Below are 18771 nucleotides of genomic sequence, written 5' to 3'. Positions count from 1 at the left end.
TGGCAATGCAGATACTGGTACCTAAATACACTCTTGGATGTAGAGACCTAAAAAGCAGGTTTGTTTCTGCTTTTGTTTTATTGCACTTTTTTGCCTGTTTTTTTTATTGAAGAATAATATTAAGAACAATACATGAAGAATTGGTAGTGCAATGATTTACAATGAAATAAACACTTATCCAGAGTGGGGAGAACCACACTGAAGTGAATGAACTGGTGATATGAGTGGGCAAGAGGCAAATATATTATTTTATAATTGTACTTAAATTTCCTTATGAAACAAGAATTTAGTTCTCTCTGACATCTGAAGATTTTGCCAACAATTGAGATGACACACTTCAGAAAGAAAGAGTTCAGTTAAAAATTTTACATTGCTCTGACTTGAGGAATAAGCTTAAAAAAAGAACATAAAGTGAGAAAGCATTTACTGATGGGTTAAAATGTTAAAACCTGAATATTTTCAAAGGCAGAAGCCAGGTTCATAGGTAAGATATAAAAGGGAAGGCTAGGTTTTAAGAAACCTGACAATAAACAGCCTGTGGAATCATGCTTACTGAAAACTACTGATATAAACTGTGGACTACTTTTATTTTCTTTTCTTTTTCAACTTTTTTCCCCTGAAGGAACTTTTATTAAAAGAGCTCCAATATGATGAAATAGTTTAGGGTAGCCTAGAGTCACTCAGCTTCTTTTCCACAAAAGACTCCAGGACAGAGGAAAATGAAGGGCAAAAATTTAAGCAAGTATAGGATATTGGAAGTTATACAAAAACTAAGAAAGTTTCCCACTTATTTCATAGCACCTTAGCCAAAAAGAAACCTTGGATTTACTGTATCAAAAAAGATAGGTTTGGGAGAGATCTTAACAGCAATCTCCTGCATCCACATTGCCAAAGATGGCTCTACATTCCCAAGGGACACTGCCACGACCTATTCCTTTAAAAGAAAAAAAATTAAAAGGGAGGGGAAAAAAGCAGCATTTATTTTTAAAGAGAAAATATGTATCCCAAGGGATCCAGTGTACTTTGGGAACATTCTTCAAAGAGCAGAATGCATTCCCTTTAAACTGTGTCTCGTGAAACCAGCAGCCAGAGAGGAAAATTCCCCTTTGTAACATTCACTTAATTGCTGAGCATCCTACCGCGGGTTCCTGGCGGGCAGGAGCACTTGAAGTGATTGACCAGGTCGATGCAGGTCCCTCCGTTCTGGCAGGGCTGGAACTGGCACTCATCCACCTCGTACTCGCAGTTGACCCCCTGGTATCCAGCCACGCACTGCCGGCACGGAAATGAGTGTCAATGGCTTCTGGCACACACATGAGCAGGCAGCTCAGAAAGGCCAGCACCGACACAGGAGCCCTCAGTGGGGCACATCAGGACTGCCTTTGTAGCTGGAAAAGCAGCTTAAACACACAACGTAACAGGGCACTGCAAATTTGAATTCAAGTGATTGGATTGCTGCAAAACACAGCAGATCAAACCCTGATACCCTCCAGCACCAAAGCTGGCTTAGTAGTTTTGGCTTAAGGTTTACATAAAACTCATCCTTTCCCTCTGGACATGGGCTTCCAAGGTGTTCTACCATTCCAAAAAGCTTTAGGGAGGTTGATATACACCAATCTCATGGCCTACACTGCTCTCTGCATCAGTGTTAGGAAACAGAAAGCATTTCCCACCCTGGGAGGCAAGGGATACTTTGGCCATCCAACAGGGAAAATACAATATTCCTTTAATACATTTTACAAATATTTTAATACAAACCACCCCTCAGGCAAAAAGCCTTTCCAGATTAGAATCCCCTCTCCAATGTCACAAAGAGTTCAAACGCTCATCAACCACAGCTCCTTCCAACCCACACCTCTTAATTCACTCTTAAAAACCTCTCAGGAGCACTGGTTTTGCTACAGCCAAATTAAAAATTCCTCCCAGGTGCAGGCTGCTTTTATGCCCCTATTTGAAGGTAGTCCCCAGCACTTGCAGGTGTTTGTGATTGCTGCTGGTGCCTTTGTTCCCCTGTGCCCCCGGGTACCTGGCAGTGGTATCCGCCCAGGTGGTCCCTGCAGGTGGCTCCGTTCTGGCAGGGGCTGGACTCGCACTCATCCAGCTGCACCTCGCAGTAGCTGCCCGTGTAGCCCACCTGGCACTGGCAGTGGTGGCTGTTCCCCACGTTGAGGCAGTGACCAGAGTGCTGGCACAGCTGGTCCACGGGGACTCCTGGAGCGGAGTTAAAACAAACAAGTGAGCAAACACACAAAACGCAATTGCTGCCAGTGCTGGTGGCTCAGACAGAAATGGATATGGGTAGGCCCAACAAACTGAAAAGTTGTAACTTTAAAATTGAAGAGTTACTCCTTAAATTACAGTAGATCAGAACCAAAACTGGCTTACAAATGAAGTCAGGCTCTGTCCTCTTTGGATCACTGGATTCAACACTGACATGAAGTATTTGTGCTGCTGTGTTACTTTAGCACTGGCTGGTGAGTACATATCTGAACTACTACTGCTGCTCTACAAAGGTGCAGGTTTGTACCTAGAACATCCCCAAAAAGTATGGGAGCTTGACACCTTTCTCCTTTGACACTGAACCTGCTTGTCTGGCTTTCCTGGACAAAAGTGGCATGACAGTGTCCATCTGCCTGGGCTACAAGCCATGTTGCCATACAAAATTCACGTAAAAATTAAATCTTTGACACATACATCATTTGAAGTAGCAAATTACTACTTTGAGGGGCCATGGTATAACCTATAAGGCTAAATAGTGCACTCAGTAATCAGTACTCTGCAAAAATACTTACCATGAGTTCAAGATGCCTTTCTTGTAGAAGGATGTGGCCTTAACCCCTGGCCTGCCTGGGGTTTAGCAGAAACCTGGGGTTTAGCCTGCCTGGGGTTTAGCATGAAGAGCTGATGCATTTTCCAAAAACATAGTCCATGTAAAACAGCACTACTGAAACTGAGACCCCATGAAGCATTTAATTCTTCCTGTCTGATATTTTTTGTGACGGGGAGAACCAAGGAAGCCTTGACTCCCAAACACACCGCTGCAGAGAGTATTTTTACTCGAGAAGTGATCGGCTAGAGGCAAAGCTCTCTGGGCTGTGCACAGGGGCAGGGGGGAAGGAGGTGCCTGGGCACAGAGCTGCTGAAGGCCAGAGGATGCTGATTTACCTCTCTGTGAAGCTGCCACCTGGCACGAGACGCTGGGCACGTCGCAGTAGGCGCCGGTCCAGCTGGGCGGGCACACGCAGCGCGTCTGGGCCAGGGTCTGCACGCACGTGCCCTTGTTCTTGCAGGGAGACTTGCTGCACAGATCCACCAGGGTCTGCAGGGCAAACAACCCACGTGAGACATGGCACAGGCAGGAGAAACAGCACTCAGAGAAGAAGTTCAGATGCAAGGAAAGGGAGCTCTGCAATACAGGATCCCTGTGGCACTGCAAAGGGCAGGAGAGTCCTTCCCAAGCTAAGCCAGGTACTCTACTGACAGTCTCATATGCCTGGGAAAGAGCAAGTGAACAGAGGAATAAACCCCAGATGGCAGCATTATTTCACAATCCTCACACCTCACCATGAAGCTGGATCTTTGACTGGCTCAGTTTGAGAAAACTGGGTTTTATCTCAGACTAGCTTTCTAGCTCCATGGTAGCAGGAGGCTTCCAGTTATTCCCCCAAACTCCCCCCATCTTCACTGCTTGCTGAGGATGACAGATGTGCTCCACATTTTGAGCCATACTTTTCCTTTCTATCATTAGCTCACCATGCCTCCTTCTGGCCCCACCTGCTGCACTGTGGTCTCTCTGACTTCTTGTGTCTTCCAAGATTCAACTGAAACCCCACAACCGTTTCATGACCTGAAGATGGGCCAAAGCATATTGCTTTTCTTGATTTCTCATATAGAAACAAAGAGTCTAAAACTCAGTAAATCATCATATGAAAGTGAAGACCCAAAATAACTCTCTGACGTAATATAAACCAGCCACTAACCATAATTTCTTTTTTAAGCATTTATCTTCAAATTAATACAGCTATTTGATTGATTTCAAGCTGACTTGAGGAAGAGTGAGGTTTTTAAAGTGAGTAGCACAGAATTTTGGCTGTAAAATGCAATTTCAATTGCAGAAAGTTCTGCTTTTCAGATGCAAACTTTCTCCTCACAAAGATTAAAGTAAAAAAAACAAATAAATCTGTGCTTTCACAGGCAACCAAAAGGAAACTTGGAATTAAGTTTTATCACATGTAGTTGAGCGTGAAGAAGAAAAAACACCGAGCCTCTTGCTTCTGCATTTGTAATGAGTAGCTGACTGTTTTACATGCAAATTCTAAAACTTATGAATCATTGTCTGATTTTGTCCTGCTTATTTAGCTTTGCTAATTAGGTCAAGCCAGTTTACTACTAAGACAAGAACTACAGTGTAGCTGTAATCTATAAATCTCTTCAATAGAGCTTTGAGCAGTACTTATCTAAATTTAGAAAGTTCTGGTTCCTTGTATAAAATGGGTAATACATTACAATCAGGCTTCTCTGAACATAAAGCAGACCTTCTGAGAATCCACAGCATTTAATTTGGGGAAAGGAACATTAATCCTTTTCTCCAGTAAAAACAAAGCAAACATAACAGAAGAGGAACTACTGAACTTCACAGTACTTCAGGATCCCTCTCAATGCTAATTCTCCCAATGAGGTTGAAGTGGTGTGCCCAGAATGCATAATGAGGGTAGCAGAGGGGTTGCTTTTTTCTACCACTTCATTACTTTGCATTCACTTCCTCCATTAGCAATACCTAGAAGCAGACCTGACAATTTAATGTCTAGCAACATACTTCTGAAAAAGCACCTCCCCCAGTGCCACTAAAATGCTTCTTTCCAACACTCCCTGCTTTACAACACTCCCTGCTTTACAAAGACATGTTGGCACGAAAGACAGCTGCAAAATTCTTACAAAATTGTAGTGTTTTCCAGCAATTTAAGAAATTCACTTTTTTTTTTTTTAATGGCAGCACTCAAGCCTGCTGGTAAAGGAAGCCAATACAGAGTTTACCATTCCAAAAGCAGAAATAGTCTCAAGTCATTCTTGCCGTTTTGATAAGAACAGAATCAAAAAGAATTCAGATTTGAAAAACGTCATTCTGTTTCCAGTGTGCCATGCCAAGTTAGAGTTTTTAATAGGCACTAGTCAGTCATTTACAGCATAGAGGGTTTGCAGCTCCTGTGGAAAACTGGAAACTGCCTGAACTTAAATGTGCAAGTAAGGATGGAGATTGTTATTGAGGTTGTGAATAGGACAGGCATGTCATTTACTGCCCCAAAACATCTTCTGGCTTTTCATGAAAAAAAATTTACAATCAACCCTGAATAAAATTAACCTCCCTGTAAAAAATGAACCATTGAATCTAAATCCTGCTAATCAGACTGATATTGGTTTTGTTTTGTGCTTGTTTGCTGGTTTGTTTAGTTGGTTTTTTTTAAAATACAGGACTCTGTCTTCAATCAGGACAATTTAAACCATTAAATCTAAATCCTGCTAATCAGACTGATATTGGTTTTGTTTTGTGCTTGTTTGCTGGTTTGTTTAGTTGGTTTTTTTTAAAATACAGGACTCTGTCTTCAATCAGGACAATTTTATGCTTTGAATGAAATGGAGCCATTTTCCAGGGTAACAGCTGGTTTTCATTCAAGAAAACTAATCTAGAAAGTTCCAGCGACACCTGTTCTCATAAATAACCACTCTTCTCCTCCTTGCACATAGACAGGGCGTGGAACTAGATGATCTTTAAGGTTTCTTCCAGCCCATTCTATGATTTCCAGTTTTGAACAGAGGCACCTAATGGGCCAAGCAGGACTGAAGGAGGAACAGCTCAGCCACGTTTGGCACATCACACCTCTCCCGTGTCACCTCTGCTGCTGGACAGCTCAAAACACAACGCCACCAGAAGTCACCCACCTTGCAGTTCTTGCCAGTGTAGCCCAGGGGACAGATACACCTGTATGTGCCCAGGCTGTCCACACAGGTGCCCCTGTTGAGGCAGGGGTGGGAGTCACACTCGTTGATTTCTGTCAGGCAGAAGGGGCCCGTGAAGCCCAGGGGGCACTGGCAGGTGAAGGAATTGATTCCATCCAAACAAGTGCCTCCATTGAAACAGGAGCTGCAAGGGAGGAGCAACAAAGGTAAGCTGAGACAAAAAGCAATTAGCTCACAGACAAAAGGGAACATAAACATTGTTGCCCTGGTTTTTTAAGGTTTTCTAAGCCTTCTGATGTTGACATTCTTGTAACGAACCTCTCTCACACGCTTTCTGTAAATAACTCATTGTTTTGCATTCCTTTATGGAGGAGGAGAAATTTGATGGACTGTTGGTTTGTCCAGTGTCATTGGAGAGGCAGCACTGTCACCCTCCAACCCACTGTCACTTTTAGAAAACTATAAATGTTAGAGTCAGAAAATAAACTTCTTTTTTTCCTTCACCTTGAGAGCAGCGGTGTGAGCTTGTGTTCTTTCGTGTCCTATAGCAACAAAACATGACTGAAATAAGGAGAAAAGCAGATAACAGATCTTTTGATCCCTGCTAACTTCTGGCTGAAGAAGCATCAAGCAGAAACAGCAATCCTAGGGAATTCCAGCTCAGCCTCCAGCTCACTTCTACCTCAGCAGACCAAGAAGGTAAAGCAAGGTTTTAATGAGTCATTAGTGATGGAGGCAACTAATTTAATGTAATCTTCCCAGCTTCAATGTGACCACAAACACCACCTCATGTGGCTTGCTCAAACTGATACATTTTATTACAAATTGCAATTGTATTACAAATTATGAGAAACAAAACAATTTGCCTTTTTTTTTTTTAATCTTCAAAGGAATCAGGGGTATGGTTTCTCAAGGAAAAAGTTCATACAACATGCAAAACACAAGCATGTTCCTCACTGAAATTATGTGAAAGTATTGGTATTGCTAAATCCCTTCCTTCTCTTCTCATGAGAATCTTAAGTCCTGATTTGTAAAACTGCTCATACATGCCCTGGCAGAATTCAGATCAAAGGAATTACCCCCCTCCCCCCCAGTCTTCTGATCATATGAAATTCTGCCAGATTAGGCGTCCTAAGGAGAAGGGACTGGGAAAGTTTGGGGAATTGACTCATGCAAAATTGACTCCGTTTTCCTTGTAAAGGAACTCCTGCTCCTCTGAGAGTAATGCTAGATCAGACTTGAGATAATCAGCTTGATAAAGTACACAACCCAAATTCACGCCTGCTACCTGCTTTGTGCCCTGTCAAAGGGTATTTCCACCAGAGGATCCCCTGACTCAGCTCCCTGAACTCCCAGTGCAGGGAAGGAAGTTTTAAATATCGAAATTCCAACTGCGATGGCGGCAGAGATGCCAGCATTACCCTACTCATCAAACACTAAACTGCTCATCAGAGAACTCCTCTGTCTTGGGGGCTGAATTCTCTTCTAGAGGGAGAGAAAAATGCCATTTCCACTCCTGGCAAAGCAGGGGAGACAGAGGAACTGCCAATCTCCCGGTGTGTTTCACTGAAACCAGGTCCCAAAAGGAGAGGGCACTCTCTCACAGGCAGCTTCTCACACAGCACAAGGAAGAGTCATTTGACCCAAATTCAAATTAGCCAACCACCACAGAGCTCTTAAGCACAGCTCGGTAATTTTGCTTGAGAAGGTGTGACTGGTTTAGCTTGGCAGAGCGTTGAAAATTGCTACATCCTTAATTCATACCTGCAAGACTGGTTCCTGTCCTGACTGATAACAAAAACAAAAACAGGATGAACCCCAAGGAAGAGCCAGGAGTTCTGCTACAACACCCAGCATACTCCACTTGATTCAACAACTGTTGTGCAAATTAAACACACCCTCATCAGTGACACAATCCTGCTCTTAAGAAAAAGATATTAAAATACCTCCTCCTCAAATGCAATTTTATGAAAGGTAGAAAAGATCTTTTCTATTTGTGTGGAAAATACTTGAGAAAACCAAGAGTTTTGCATCATTTGTCTCTGCTAACTAGACTAGAACAGAGTACTTCTAATTATTTTTTTAACCACTGCAAGTTTTAAAGAAATTGTTAGAATTTTTTCCCATTTGAGAATCTGAAGTTACATACATCAATCCTAACGAAGCTTAAAATAAATATGCAGGCAGATGATGGAATCACATGTTTAACTCTCAAAGAGCTCTTAAAGCTACCACATGAACCATTTATATGAGGACCAGCTGTTGAGCATTTTAACTCAGTTCCACACCTCCCCCTTTAGAATGACCTCAGGTTTTATCTCAGTACTGCTAAACCACATCCCATTTTTTTTTTGCAAGCATTAAAAAATCTCCAGTGATTAAATCTTTTCCAATACAGGATTTAGTGTTTCTCCTGGTTTCTTCTTCATATTATTTGTCAACAACTCGGAACTAATTTATTTTTGCTGCTTTTCTAAGTTGGCCATTGCTTCCATTTTTGCAGCTTTTGTTATTTCTCAGCAGAGTAACCATTCATAACCAATTATTTCCCCTCCTCTATGTGATAGGGGTTTTGTAAAAATATGAATTATTTATATTTCAATAAGCTAGCATCCCTAACTGTTTTAACTTCTGTTAAACACTATCCCATTTATGCTGTAATGGAACTGTTGGAAGAACGTTAGGAGAAACTGAGGACCAGGCAACTGTGCTTCAGCTAAGCCAGCTTTCCTTGCAAGAATCACAAGTATGCCTGTGACAAATGGCAGGAAAGGAGAATTGCCCTGGTTAGAAGCTGCTCCTGAGCAGGACTGGTGTCAGAACCCAGGACATTCCTCTGGCTGCCCTGGATGGCTCGAGACCCTGGCAATGGGTTCAGAGACCTTGGCACGGAGTCACAAACACCTGTGCCTTTGATTTTAGCCCATGGAAACAATTACCAACTTTGTGTGAAGAGTTACAAGCCCTGAGAGTTTAAGTAGAATTATTAGTTTGTCAGAGGGTGAAAAAGTAGAATTTTGGGGATTTAGAATGGGGGTTCAGGTTTGAGTAGAATGACAGTGAATTCATCACAGGGTGAAAAAGTAGAATTTGGGGGATTTAGAATGGGGGTTCACCAGCCAAGATGGAGGGATTTGGGCATGCCTTGTCCTTCGTCTTTCTTCTTCTTGGCCTCTATCTTCTGGGTGATGGTGGCACTTTTGGATTGGTTTAGAGTACAGACAGACTGTCTAACATAGGTAATAGGTACTGGAAAATTATTGTAAATAAAGTACACGTAGTTTTTAGTATAAAAAGGTAACACCACCTCTGGTGTGCTCACAGTGTGCCACAACCCGACCTGCTGCACAGATCTCAGCAGGTCAGAAAGAGAATGTAATAGATAACAGAGAATAAACAACCTTGAAAACCCCAGCTGAGGAATCCTGACTCCTTCAGTCTCAGGGCTGGGAAAAAGAGACTTTCAAACACCTCAGGATCATCCTGACCACAGAGGGTCTGAGAGACTGGCTGGGGGCAGGAGCAGCAATGGGCTGGGTGCAGAGCAGCAATGGGCTGGGGGCAGGAGCAGCAATGGGCTGGGGGCAGTGGCTCACCTGTCCGTGCACTCGTCGATGTTGCTCTCGCAGTTGGTGCCCTCGAAGCCCGGCGGGCACCTGCAGGTGTAGCTGTTGACGTAGTGGGTGCAGGTGCCCCCGTTCCTGCAGGGCTCACTCAGGCACTCGTTGGTGTCTGTCTGACACTTGTCCCCGTGAAATCCGGGCAGGCAGATGCACGAGAAGGAGTTTATCCCATCCACACACGAGGCCCCGTTCTGGCAGGGATCTGGGACAGAAGCACCACAGTGAGTGTTAGAATGGGTGACAGTGTGTCAGAACCCAGGACGTCCCTCTGCCTGCCCTGGATGGCTGGAGACCCTGGCAAGGGGCTCAGAGACCTTGGCATGGAGTCAAAGACACCTGTGCCTTTGATTTTAGCCCATGGAAACAATTACCAACTTTGTGTGAGGAGTTACAAGCCACAAGGGTTTGAGCAGAATGATAGTTAATTTGTCACAGGGTGAAAAAGTAGAATTTTGGGGATTTAGAATGGGGGTTCAAGAAGCAAGATGGAGGAATCTGGGCATGTCCTGCCCTCCTTCTTCCTCTTGCCCTCCATCTTCTGCTGTGATGGTGATACTGTTGGATTGGTTTAGAGACACACTGTCTAACACAGGTGATAGGTATTGGAAAATTATTGTAAATAAAGTACATGTAGTTCTCAGTATAAAAAGCCAACACCACCCCAAGGGCAGGGACTGTGCCACAACCCGACCTGCTGGACAGATCTGAGCAGGTCAGAGAGAGAATGGAACAGATCAGAGAAAATAAACAACCTTGAAAAGCAGAACTGAGGAACCTTGGTGGCAGGGATGGGAAAAAAAGACTCTTTAATACCTTGAGAGCCATTTCAGCAACACAAAAGCCAAGAACAGTGAAGGGCCAGGCCTAGAGCAGCTGTTTGTATGAAAAAAAGAGGCCACACAGCCCAGAGCTGGACAGAGTACTGACAGGTTTTTCTCAGCCACTTTATGGAACAGGTAACTGCAAAGCATTATCAATTAGAAATTTACAAGCAGCTGTGGATCAAGGCCAACCTTCAGGGCCTAAAGGTTTCTCTGCTGGAATTTGTTCAACCAAAACCCAAAGCCTCTTGGTTTAAAATTCAAATGGTGCTTTTGTGACAGATGCCTACTGATACAATAAAAACAGAGCAGCAACTGTTTCTTCTCCCTTACCAAGTTTTATTCATCAGAGAACTCAGCACATTCTCTCTTAACACAAGAGAGAACTTGTGTGCTTAATTTTCAGCATGAAAGCAGCGCAGTCAAATCAAACCTGTATGTGTACATTAGCACATATATGAGCACTTATGCACGACTGAGCACTTGACATTTTTTCCAGCATCACAGACTGGTTGGGGAAAGGCTGCCAGAAAAGCTCACAAACTCCTACATCACCAAGGATTCTCCTCAATATTGCATTTCTTGATATTTTCCTTATCTCTGCCATGCTCTTGCTACTTGCATGCCACTCTTTTTTGGTCTAAGCCACCTCCTACTACTGTATTCCTTCTGCTTCCACAAGCACCAATCTGCCTGAAAGACTTCTGCCGTTCAGTAATTTCTTCCTGCTTTTCTCCTTCCACTTTTGGATTTAAGACCCACATTCCTGAAGCCAGATTCCTTTTCTACTCTGCATTCCACAGAGCAAAAGCCTAATATATGAAGGCAGAGAGGGAAACTGGGAGGGGGGGAGGAAAAAGGGAGAAAGCAAAGGGGTTGAAAAATAGGTTACTGAGCCTTTTTTTGGATTTAGGACTACCTTTAAGTACTACTAAAATATGAACTTGAAAATGCAAATAGACTCCACCAAAAATTTGCAGTTTATCGTAAGTATCATAAACTAATTCTGTTTACTGGGAAATGAAGAAAAGAAATGTGAAAAGTAATTAAAGCTCATTTATTGACTGAGAAATCTGCTCACATGTTAAGAATTTGTATTATGAGACACACCTGCATCCATTTAAAGGTCATTTGACTACTGCAGAGAAAAAGCACATTCAAAGCAAGACCCCTGGCAGCTATAAAATGTTGTGTCTGTGGCAGTGAGCCATGTATGAGTGAAGCCAAAAGCTGTGCATTAATTCTCTGTGCCACACATTTACTGACAGAAGAAGGAGACTCGGGTATCAACTTTTCAATAAGTTCCTGTTGTTGGAGGGTTTGTTTGCTTCATAGATTAAAGACATTTGGCTCAAGGCATGGAAGGTTTTTGTTATGCTAAATGAAATCAGCTGTGGCAGCAATGTGAAATGCTTCTTCAGCCTCATGGGTGTGCTGCCTAAGACAACACGGGGTGAATCCCACAGCTCTCAGAACACTCAGGAGGAGGGAGAGAGATGTCCCAGCTGTTCCAGAGGGAAAAGATGAACACTTGGAGGACGTTTTTATCTTCAGGCACCCACATAAAAACTAACAGGACAGGCAATGATTTTGTTGGCTTCAGTAAGCAAAGCTCTGGCTCACTGCACCGTGACACTTTTTGTACTGTACCTGTCTGCTCAGAAAGAGGGAATTAAGAGCTCAGCCTGAGCCAGACACCTCAGAAGTTCTTTGAGTGCTGCTCTGGGGGCTCCCACGGTAACTTTTGCTAATAGACTTCTTTGGATCCTTCTCTACAGCAGTCATGAATTTACATTTTTTTTCCAATGCAAAACACAATTTGTTAAGTTCACGCCTTAAATCTTCAAAACTCCATTTTGGTTTGAAGCTGATAGTAAAAAACAAGGGATTGGTTTTTTTGTTTTGTTTTGTTTTGGGGTGGTTGTTTTGGGTTTTTCTGTTCAATTGGTTGGGTTTTTTTAAAGACCTGACCAATCTAAGAATTACAGCATTGTGAACTCCTCCAAGATTTGATAAAGCACTTTTCAAATAGTAACAGATGAACTTTTAAACACGTGACATTTCTCAGGAGACTGATTTTATCTGATGATGATATAAAATACGCCCAGTAAGAAAAAGAAGCTACTATGTATTTGGTTTCCCTTATAAACAGCAGTATCAAGGACATGAAATTAATACTTGTTTTCTTGCAATTTGAGCCGTTCCAGTACTCATCAGGGTATGGCCTCCTCCCCTCCTGCAACTGATTCCTATTCCAGAGCAGAGGGCCTTCCTGCTGCTTAATTTGCTTTCAGATATGGATTAACTGGAACTGCAACAGGACCCACTCTTCCCAGAATATTAATGCCAGACAGACATTTCAGGAAGGACGGATTCCCACCACACCTCAATCAAACTGAACGTCGAATTACAGGTAAGCCCTGCAGTGGCACTTTAACTTGATGGATTAAAATTTTAGGCAAATACAATTTTGCATTTAACAGTGCTTCTTATTAAGGTATGTAAACTCTAAGGGCCTTTTCAAGTTAAGGACCTGGGAACAAGAGTTGCCATCAGTTAGGACACCGTGGTCCATTCTAGCAGCCGAACACGATGGATTTTGACTGCCTCAAACATTACCAAGCTGAAGTTTGGGGGTTTTTTTTTCCCCTTTTGGCAAGAGATCATAAAAGACCCTTCCAAATCTGTCAAACAGCAGTCAGCAAATTGATTTTTGGGGAACACAGAGCAAGGCGCTGATACCCACTGGCCAGGCAGTCGTCGATGTTGGTGTCGCAGTCGCCGCCGGTGAAGCCGGGCCGGCACTCGCACAGGTAACTGCCCTGGATGTTGTGGCACAGGGCATGGTTCTTGCAGGGCTTGGAGAGACACTCATCAATATCCACTGTGCATCTTTCCCCTGAAAGGTGCAGAGGCCGAGAGTGAGACCCTCCCAGGCAATGGCAGGAGGCTCAGAGCCAGCACTGCAGGCGCACCTGGTTCCCCACCCAGTTACCTTCCCAGCCAGGGGCACACTGGCAGGTGTAGCCTTCGGAGTCAGGAGATTCTTGGCAGATTCCCGAGTTCTCACAAGGATTAGGGGAACAAGGAGAAACCACTACCTGGCAGTTCACACCTGGAGAACAGAATGGGAAAAAGCTGAAGAATGTGCTGCTAAGAGCTTGGTGCTTCTTGGAAGAATGAACAAAGAGGTCGTAACTCACATTGTGTGATTATCCCACACGGCAGTGGACAGCACTGCCACATTTTGAAAAATCTCAGCAGAAGGAAAAGGAGAGCAAAGCACTCCTCATGGGCTCAGTGTAGAAGCAGCCATGGTCATTTTGAGTTTAATGCCCCTCTAATTTCCAGGGTATTTATGTAAATTTCATAATTTACAAAGAAAATTAAGCTAAGCTTCCAACAGGTCATTTTTTACTAATTCCAAGCAAGGCTTAGACAAGCCCTTGCCAAGTATTCTATTACTGTATCATGTCTACAGGAACTGACTAATTTAACTTCATAGAGCCGTGGCATTTCCCATCTTGATTATTATTTCCACAAGGTTTAATGAAAAGAAATTACCCTTAAGGTGCAATGAAGTAAAAAGGGAAAAGATAACAAATTTTTTCTGAATTTTCACCTTTGAATCCCTTCCTACAGGTACATCTGTATGCATTCAGCAGATCCTCACATGTTCCTCCATTCTGGCATGGGTTTGATTTACATTCATTCCCTTCTGTTGAACAGTAATCTCCTATCCAGCCTGGGTCACAGACACACTTGTACCTTGAAAGGCAAAACAGCATTAATTTAGGACATTTTGAAGTAACTCCTCTACTAGTTTCTCCTGCAGATTAGTTTTGGAGAGAAAACCAGAGGAACCCTCTTGAGAAGAGCCCTAAGTTACTTTAGATTGCTTACCCCAGCTGTATAGTTTTGAAAATACTGAAAATAAACCCTCCCTTAAAACCACACTTCCCTCATTACAGTTTTCACAAAGTGTTCAGTCAACCAGCAACATGTTTCTGCTTTGATAAGACCATCTCAACGCATTCAAAGACAGAAACAAAAAAAAATTAGAATAAAAGAAGTGGAGGGGAACAATAGGCTCCAAAGATAACTAGACTGATTTAATACCAAACAGTGGTTTCAAATGAAAACAGCTGGCTGGGAGCAGGAGCAATCTCCTCCATCAGGTTTCAGAACCTGCAGTAGAGCACACCCCAGCCACATGATGTAGAAGGAAGGATTTGGTGGATCAGCCTGGACTCAGGGCACAGAGCACACACTGGCCTCTGTCCCTGCCCTGCCAACACAGGTTCTTCCCCCAGCACAGCGCGCGGTGTACACACGCAAAGTGACACATGACAGACAAGATGAACAAAAATCTGTTTTCCAAGCGTTCAAGGAGGCTGAATTAGCAATGAAAAGCAGCCTTCCTGCCAGCTCCAGGGAAAGTGCTGCATCCTGCCCTACAGAGCTACCTGCAGCAGCAAATCACTTCCCTGCCCAAGTGCTGACAACACTTCCCAGGATACAGCACATATTTTGGAGGCTATTCCATGTATAGCTGAGAACTTTCACAAACAAAACCACCTCAGAACTACCATTACCAAAAGGAAATCTGATTTAGGGCTCCCAAAATCAGCATTTGGTCTTCCTGCATGGGAAGATTCAGAAGCAACTACTGCTATCAAAAGACCCAGAGAGAATTTTCCTTTCTTTTCTCAGACATACAATAATATGTGTTAAGCTGACAAAATCTCAGCAGTGGACAAAGTGTCCTGGGTGAAATATCCATCCCTAGAGCAAAAGTTGTCAGCCTGTTCCTTGACACAGTGTGTGGTTAGGAAGAACAGCACTAGCCAATAAAGACAGTCCCCACGCTCAATGCTTTAGGTTTTGAGAGAATAGGTTGCTGCTGATCCCCAAAGATTTAATTTGGAACCATTTCTTTATTTTAATTGCATTCACTCAGCTCACTAGTGTCACTGTGATATTTTCTGGAAAATCCCTTCACCAGGATTTTTCTCCTGAGAAGCTGAGAAGCCTCAGAAAAGAAACATAAACAATAATTATCTGCTTGCTTGGAATGTGCTCTGGAGGTTGCTCACCAACAGGTGCATCTTTGATTGGTTCCATGTGAATTGTTTTTAATTAATGACCAATCCCAGTCGCGCTGTGTCAGACACTCTGGTCAGTCACAAGTTTTTATTATTCATTCTTGTCTAGCCTTCTGATGTCTCCTTTCTCTTTCTTTAGTATAGTTTTAGTATATAATTTCTTTTAATATAATATAATATAATACAATAAAATAATAAATCAGCATTCTGAGAACTTGGAGGCAAATTCTCATCTCTCACCTCATCATGGGACCCACAACACCACAACACACTAGAATCACCAAACCCTCCCTCTAGATGGTGGCAGTCCACCCTGCACCACTTGTCCATGCAAAACCAGCAAACAAGGCAGGACAGAAAAACCTATGTTGGAACACCAGCTGGTGAATGAAGGTCTACACCTTACCTATGGCTGTTTGTTTGCCGTGGCAGATTTGTGGGAAAGGAAGCTGTAATCAAAAGGATTTGGAGGGGGTGTAGCAGCAGAAGAGAACCCTCTCCAGACTGAGTGGACATGAGGAGCTGTGCTGAAACTTGGCAGCCTGGCTCTGCTTTGAAGGCAGGAGCTGTGGCTTGCTCCCACACAAGCAGGGGCAGATGTAGCTCTGGCTGCAGATGGTGCATAAATAACCCACTGCTGTTGCTGACCATGGGTTCAGCTGGCCAGTGTTGGGAAGGGCCCCTGGAAGGCACCGCAGGGCACGTGAGACAGGCAGGGGCTCAGGTGAGATTCTCACCTGACTGTGATTATGTTATAGGCAACAGATAAACTGGGACCCTACTGTGAGAAATAAGGGAAAAACCGGGAGCTGGAAGTCTGGAGAGAGCAAGACACCAGTGCAGAAGGCAGCAGCAGGCGGCTGGGCGGCGCTCACCCCGTGGCGGTGTGCGTGCAGTTGCCGTGCACACAGGGGCTGCTGAGGCAGCCGTCGGCCTGCGGCTGGCAGTGCGGGTGGTGGAAGCCCTCGGGGCACACGCAGCGGAACCCGTTCACCTCGTTGATGCACGTGCCCCCGTTGTGGCACGGGCTGGACGTGCACTCGTCGATGTCCACGTTGCACCGGGGCCCTGCAGGGGAGAACAACGCTTCCTGAGCTGCGCTTCTTAAAACACCGCTCGCTTTGCACCTCTGCAAGAGCACACGCTGAGACACAGCTCAGGGAAGCCAAGGCAGCAGCATGGAGCTCACATGCCTCCGTGCTTTAACTCAAGCCAAGAGAAGCGTTTCTGAGAGATGCAGCACTTTGCTGTGCCTGGAGAACAGCACTTACACTCAGCAAGTATTTACAAACCATTCCAGAATCTCCATTAAAATCACCCGTTAATACTGATTAGGAAAGCAAAAACCACTCAGCTGTATCATGCTTGCAACAAACCTCTTGAGCTGCACTTGTCGTAGCCCTGCTCCTCTGCTTTGAAGTACCTACCCTTTGAACAACCAATAGTGCCCAAATGTCTGCAGTAAATACAGTTCTTGTGGTTTATTGCGCAAAGGGGGCTCTAAAAAGCACCATTTCCTGTTTTGCCTGCCTCTGATTACGACTGCAAGATCCTTGAAGCAGTGACCAAAAGGACTTGTGAGGCTGGAAAGCTAAACAGAGTGAATGATGCAGTAAGCTGAAAGCATTTTTAACAGAAGGAAATGACAAAGTACCAAGACCCCATGCAAGCCAGCTCCTTAAAGACTGGAATATGCCAATTCCTCACATTACTGAATTATTTTAACAGTATAACAGTAAGAGACCCAGCAGGATAACAAATATGGAATGCCAGCAACTTAGGAGAGTGGTAGGCACGAGTGATCAGCATCATCCCCCATCTTATTCTGGGAACTGGAGAGTTCCACCATGCCAGAGCCATAGGAGGGAAGGAAGGAGCATCAGGAGTTTAGAAAGACCCCAAGAGAAAAGCACAAGACACACAAAACATTTTAGTGCTCTAATGCATTTCAGATCTATTCTAACTAGAATCATTCAGTAATAAACAGCAACAAACGTGATGAGAAAGCTGTAATAAACTACCAGCTGCCTCACAATGATTATTTTGTATCACCCTACATGACTCAAAACACAAATGCCCTTACAAACAGTGGTGAGATGTGCTTTAGTCAGCAGAAATAGTCCTGATGTTGACTCAGAGCTCTAAACATGGATCCAGAGGTGTCTAACCACTTCTTTTTTCAGCCCCACTTTGACTGTACCAGAGAAATTTTGTAGTGTAAAAAGAAAACAGAACAGACCATGCTATGACAGAGAAGTACTGAAAAAATCAGGTTATTCATCTGAAGACTTCAGAGTGGGAAACAATTCATGAGAACACCAAGTTAATGCTCTGATTTCACAGAAATAGAAATACTGTTCATGGTCAAAGCTCTAGGCAGAGTCTAATCAAACACCTCTCCATATTGTCCACAATCTCTCTGTCCCTGGAAGGAGGCTGTAAATAATAAATCAAAGTCACGTGGGTTTATTTGTTTTAAACCCAAGAACCATGAATTGGACTTAATTACCTAACAAGAATGGCATTTCACAGCACAGATTAGGCCATTTTTCTGTTTGGTAGAACTGGCTGTAATGTAAGATGCTAAGATCCAAAGATTAGAAGGATTTTCTGAGACACCAACTGAATCCCTTGCAGTGAGTGTGGAAAGAACACTTCCCTGGCTACTCGGATAACCATCTTCCAAACAACTGAGAGCCCCTGGGTAGCTGACTTTACCTGTAAATCCAGGTTCACAGGCACAGTTGTAGCGATTGATGCCATCGATACAGGTCCCATGAATGCACGGGTTACTGGCACAGTCGTCAAAGTTATTCTCACAGTTTATTCCTGGATTTAAAAAAAGGAGTTAGAGGAATAAGGAGGGTAAATCTTACAAAGAAGGCAACAAAACTATTTTCCCAAAATAGCCTAATTAAGAATCCCACCTGCTTCAAAGTCACGTTGGGGGCAACTTGAACAGGTGATGATGCAGAAGCACTGCAACAGCAAGGAATGCCACCCGAGCCACTGGGTGCTGACTGAATATGACCCTGAACTTGTACTAAATATTTAAACAGAGCAATAAACATTTTGAACACTTTGCCTAATTTTTCTGCAGGCCTGATTTTTTCTGGAGTACAGAGGAGGCAAATTCTCCCAAAATCAGTTGCAGCACCACTGAGCGTGAGGCAATCCACACAAACACACCAAAGTGCAGCAGGGCAAAGCAATGTGAAAATGATACTCTCAACTTAGCACACACCAGAGCACGGGTAAGAAATAATC

At 43.6% G+C, this 18771-nt stretch overlaps 1 protein-coding gene across 1 annotated transcript in view; it reads right to left on the bottom strand.

Annotated features, from left to right (window-relative positions):
• Nucleotides 1-18771, bottom strand: part of NOTCH2 (notch receptor 2) — an 81303-nt gene that overhangs the window by 19798 nt on the left and 42734 nt on the right. The window contains exons 13-22 of the mRNA XM_031061670.1: nt 18223-18333; nt 16380-16572; nt 14022-14167; nt 13395-13514; nt 13146-13298; nt 9552-9780; nt 5938-6139; nt 3166-3319; nt 2027-2211; nt 1140-1272 (exon numbers count right to left, since the gene is read on the bottom strand). Of these exons, the coding sequence (XP_030917530.1) occupies nt 1140-1272; nt 2027-2211; nt 3166-3319; nt 5938-6139; nt 9552-9780; nt 13146-13298; nt 13395-13514; nt 14022-14167; nt 16380-16572; nt 18223-18333 (1626 nt within the window). The remainder of the gene's footprint in view (nt 1-1139; nt 1273-2026; nt 2212-3165; nt 3320-5937; nt 6140-9551; nt 9781-13145; nt 13299-13394; nt 13515-14021; nt 14168-16379; nt 16573-18222; nt 18334-18771) is intronic.

The sequence above is a fragment of the Geospiza fortis genome, unplaced genomic scaffold, assembly GCF_000277835.1.
Source record: "Geospiza fortis unplaced genomic scaffold, GeoFor_1.0 scaffold5, whole genome shotgun sequence".
NCBI lineage: Eukaryota > Metazoa > Chordata > Aves > Passeriformes > Thraupidae > Geospiza > Geospiza fortis.
This window is presented reverse-complemented; position numbering and strand designations above follow the sequence as displayed.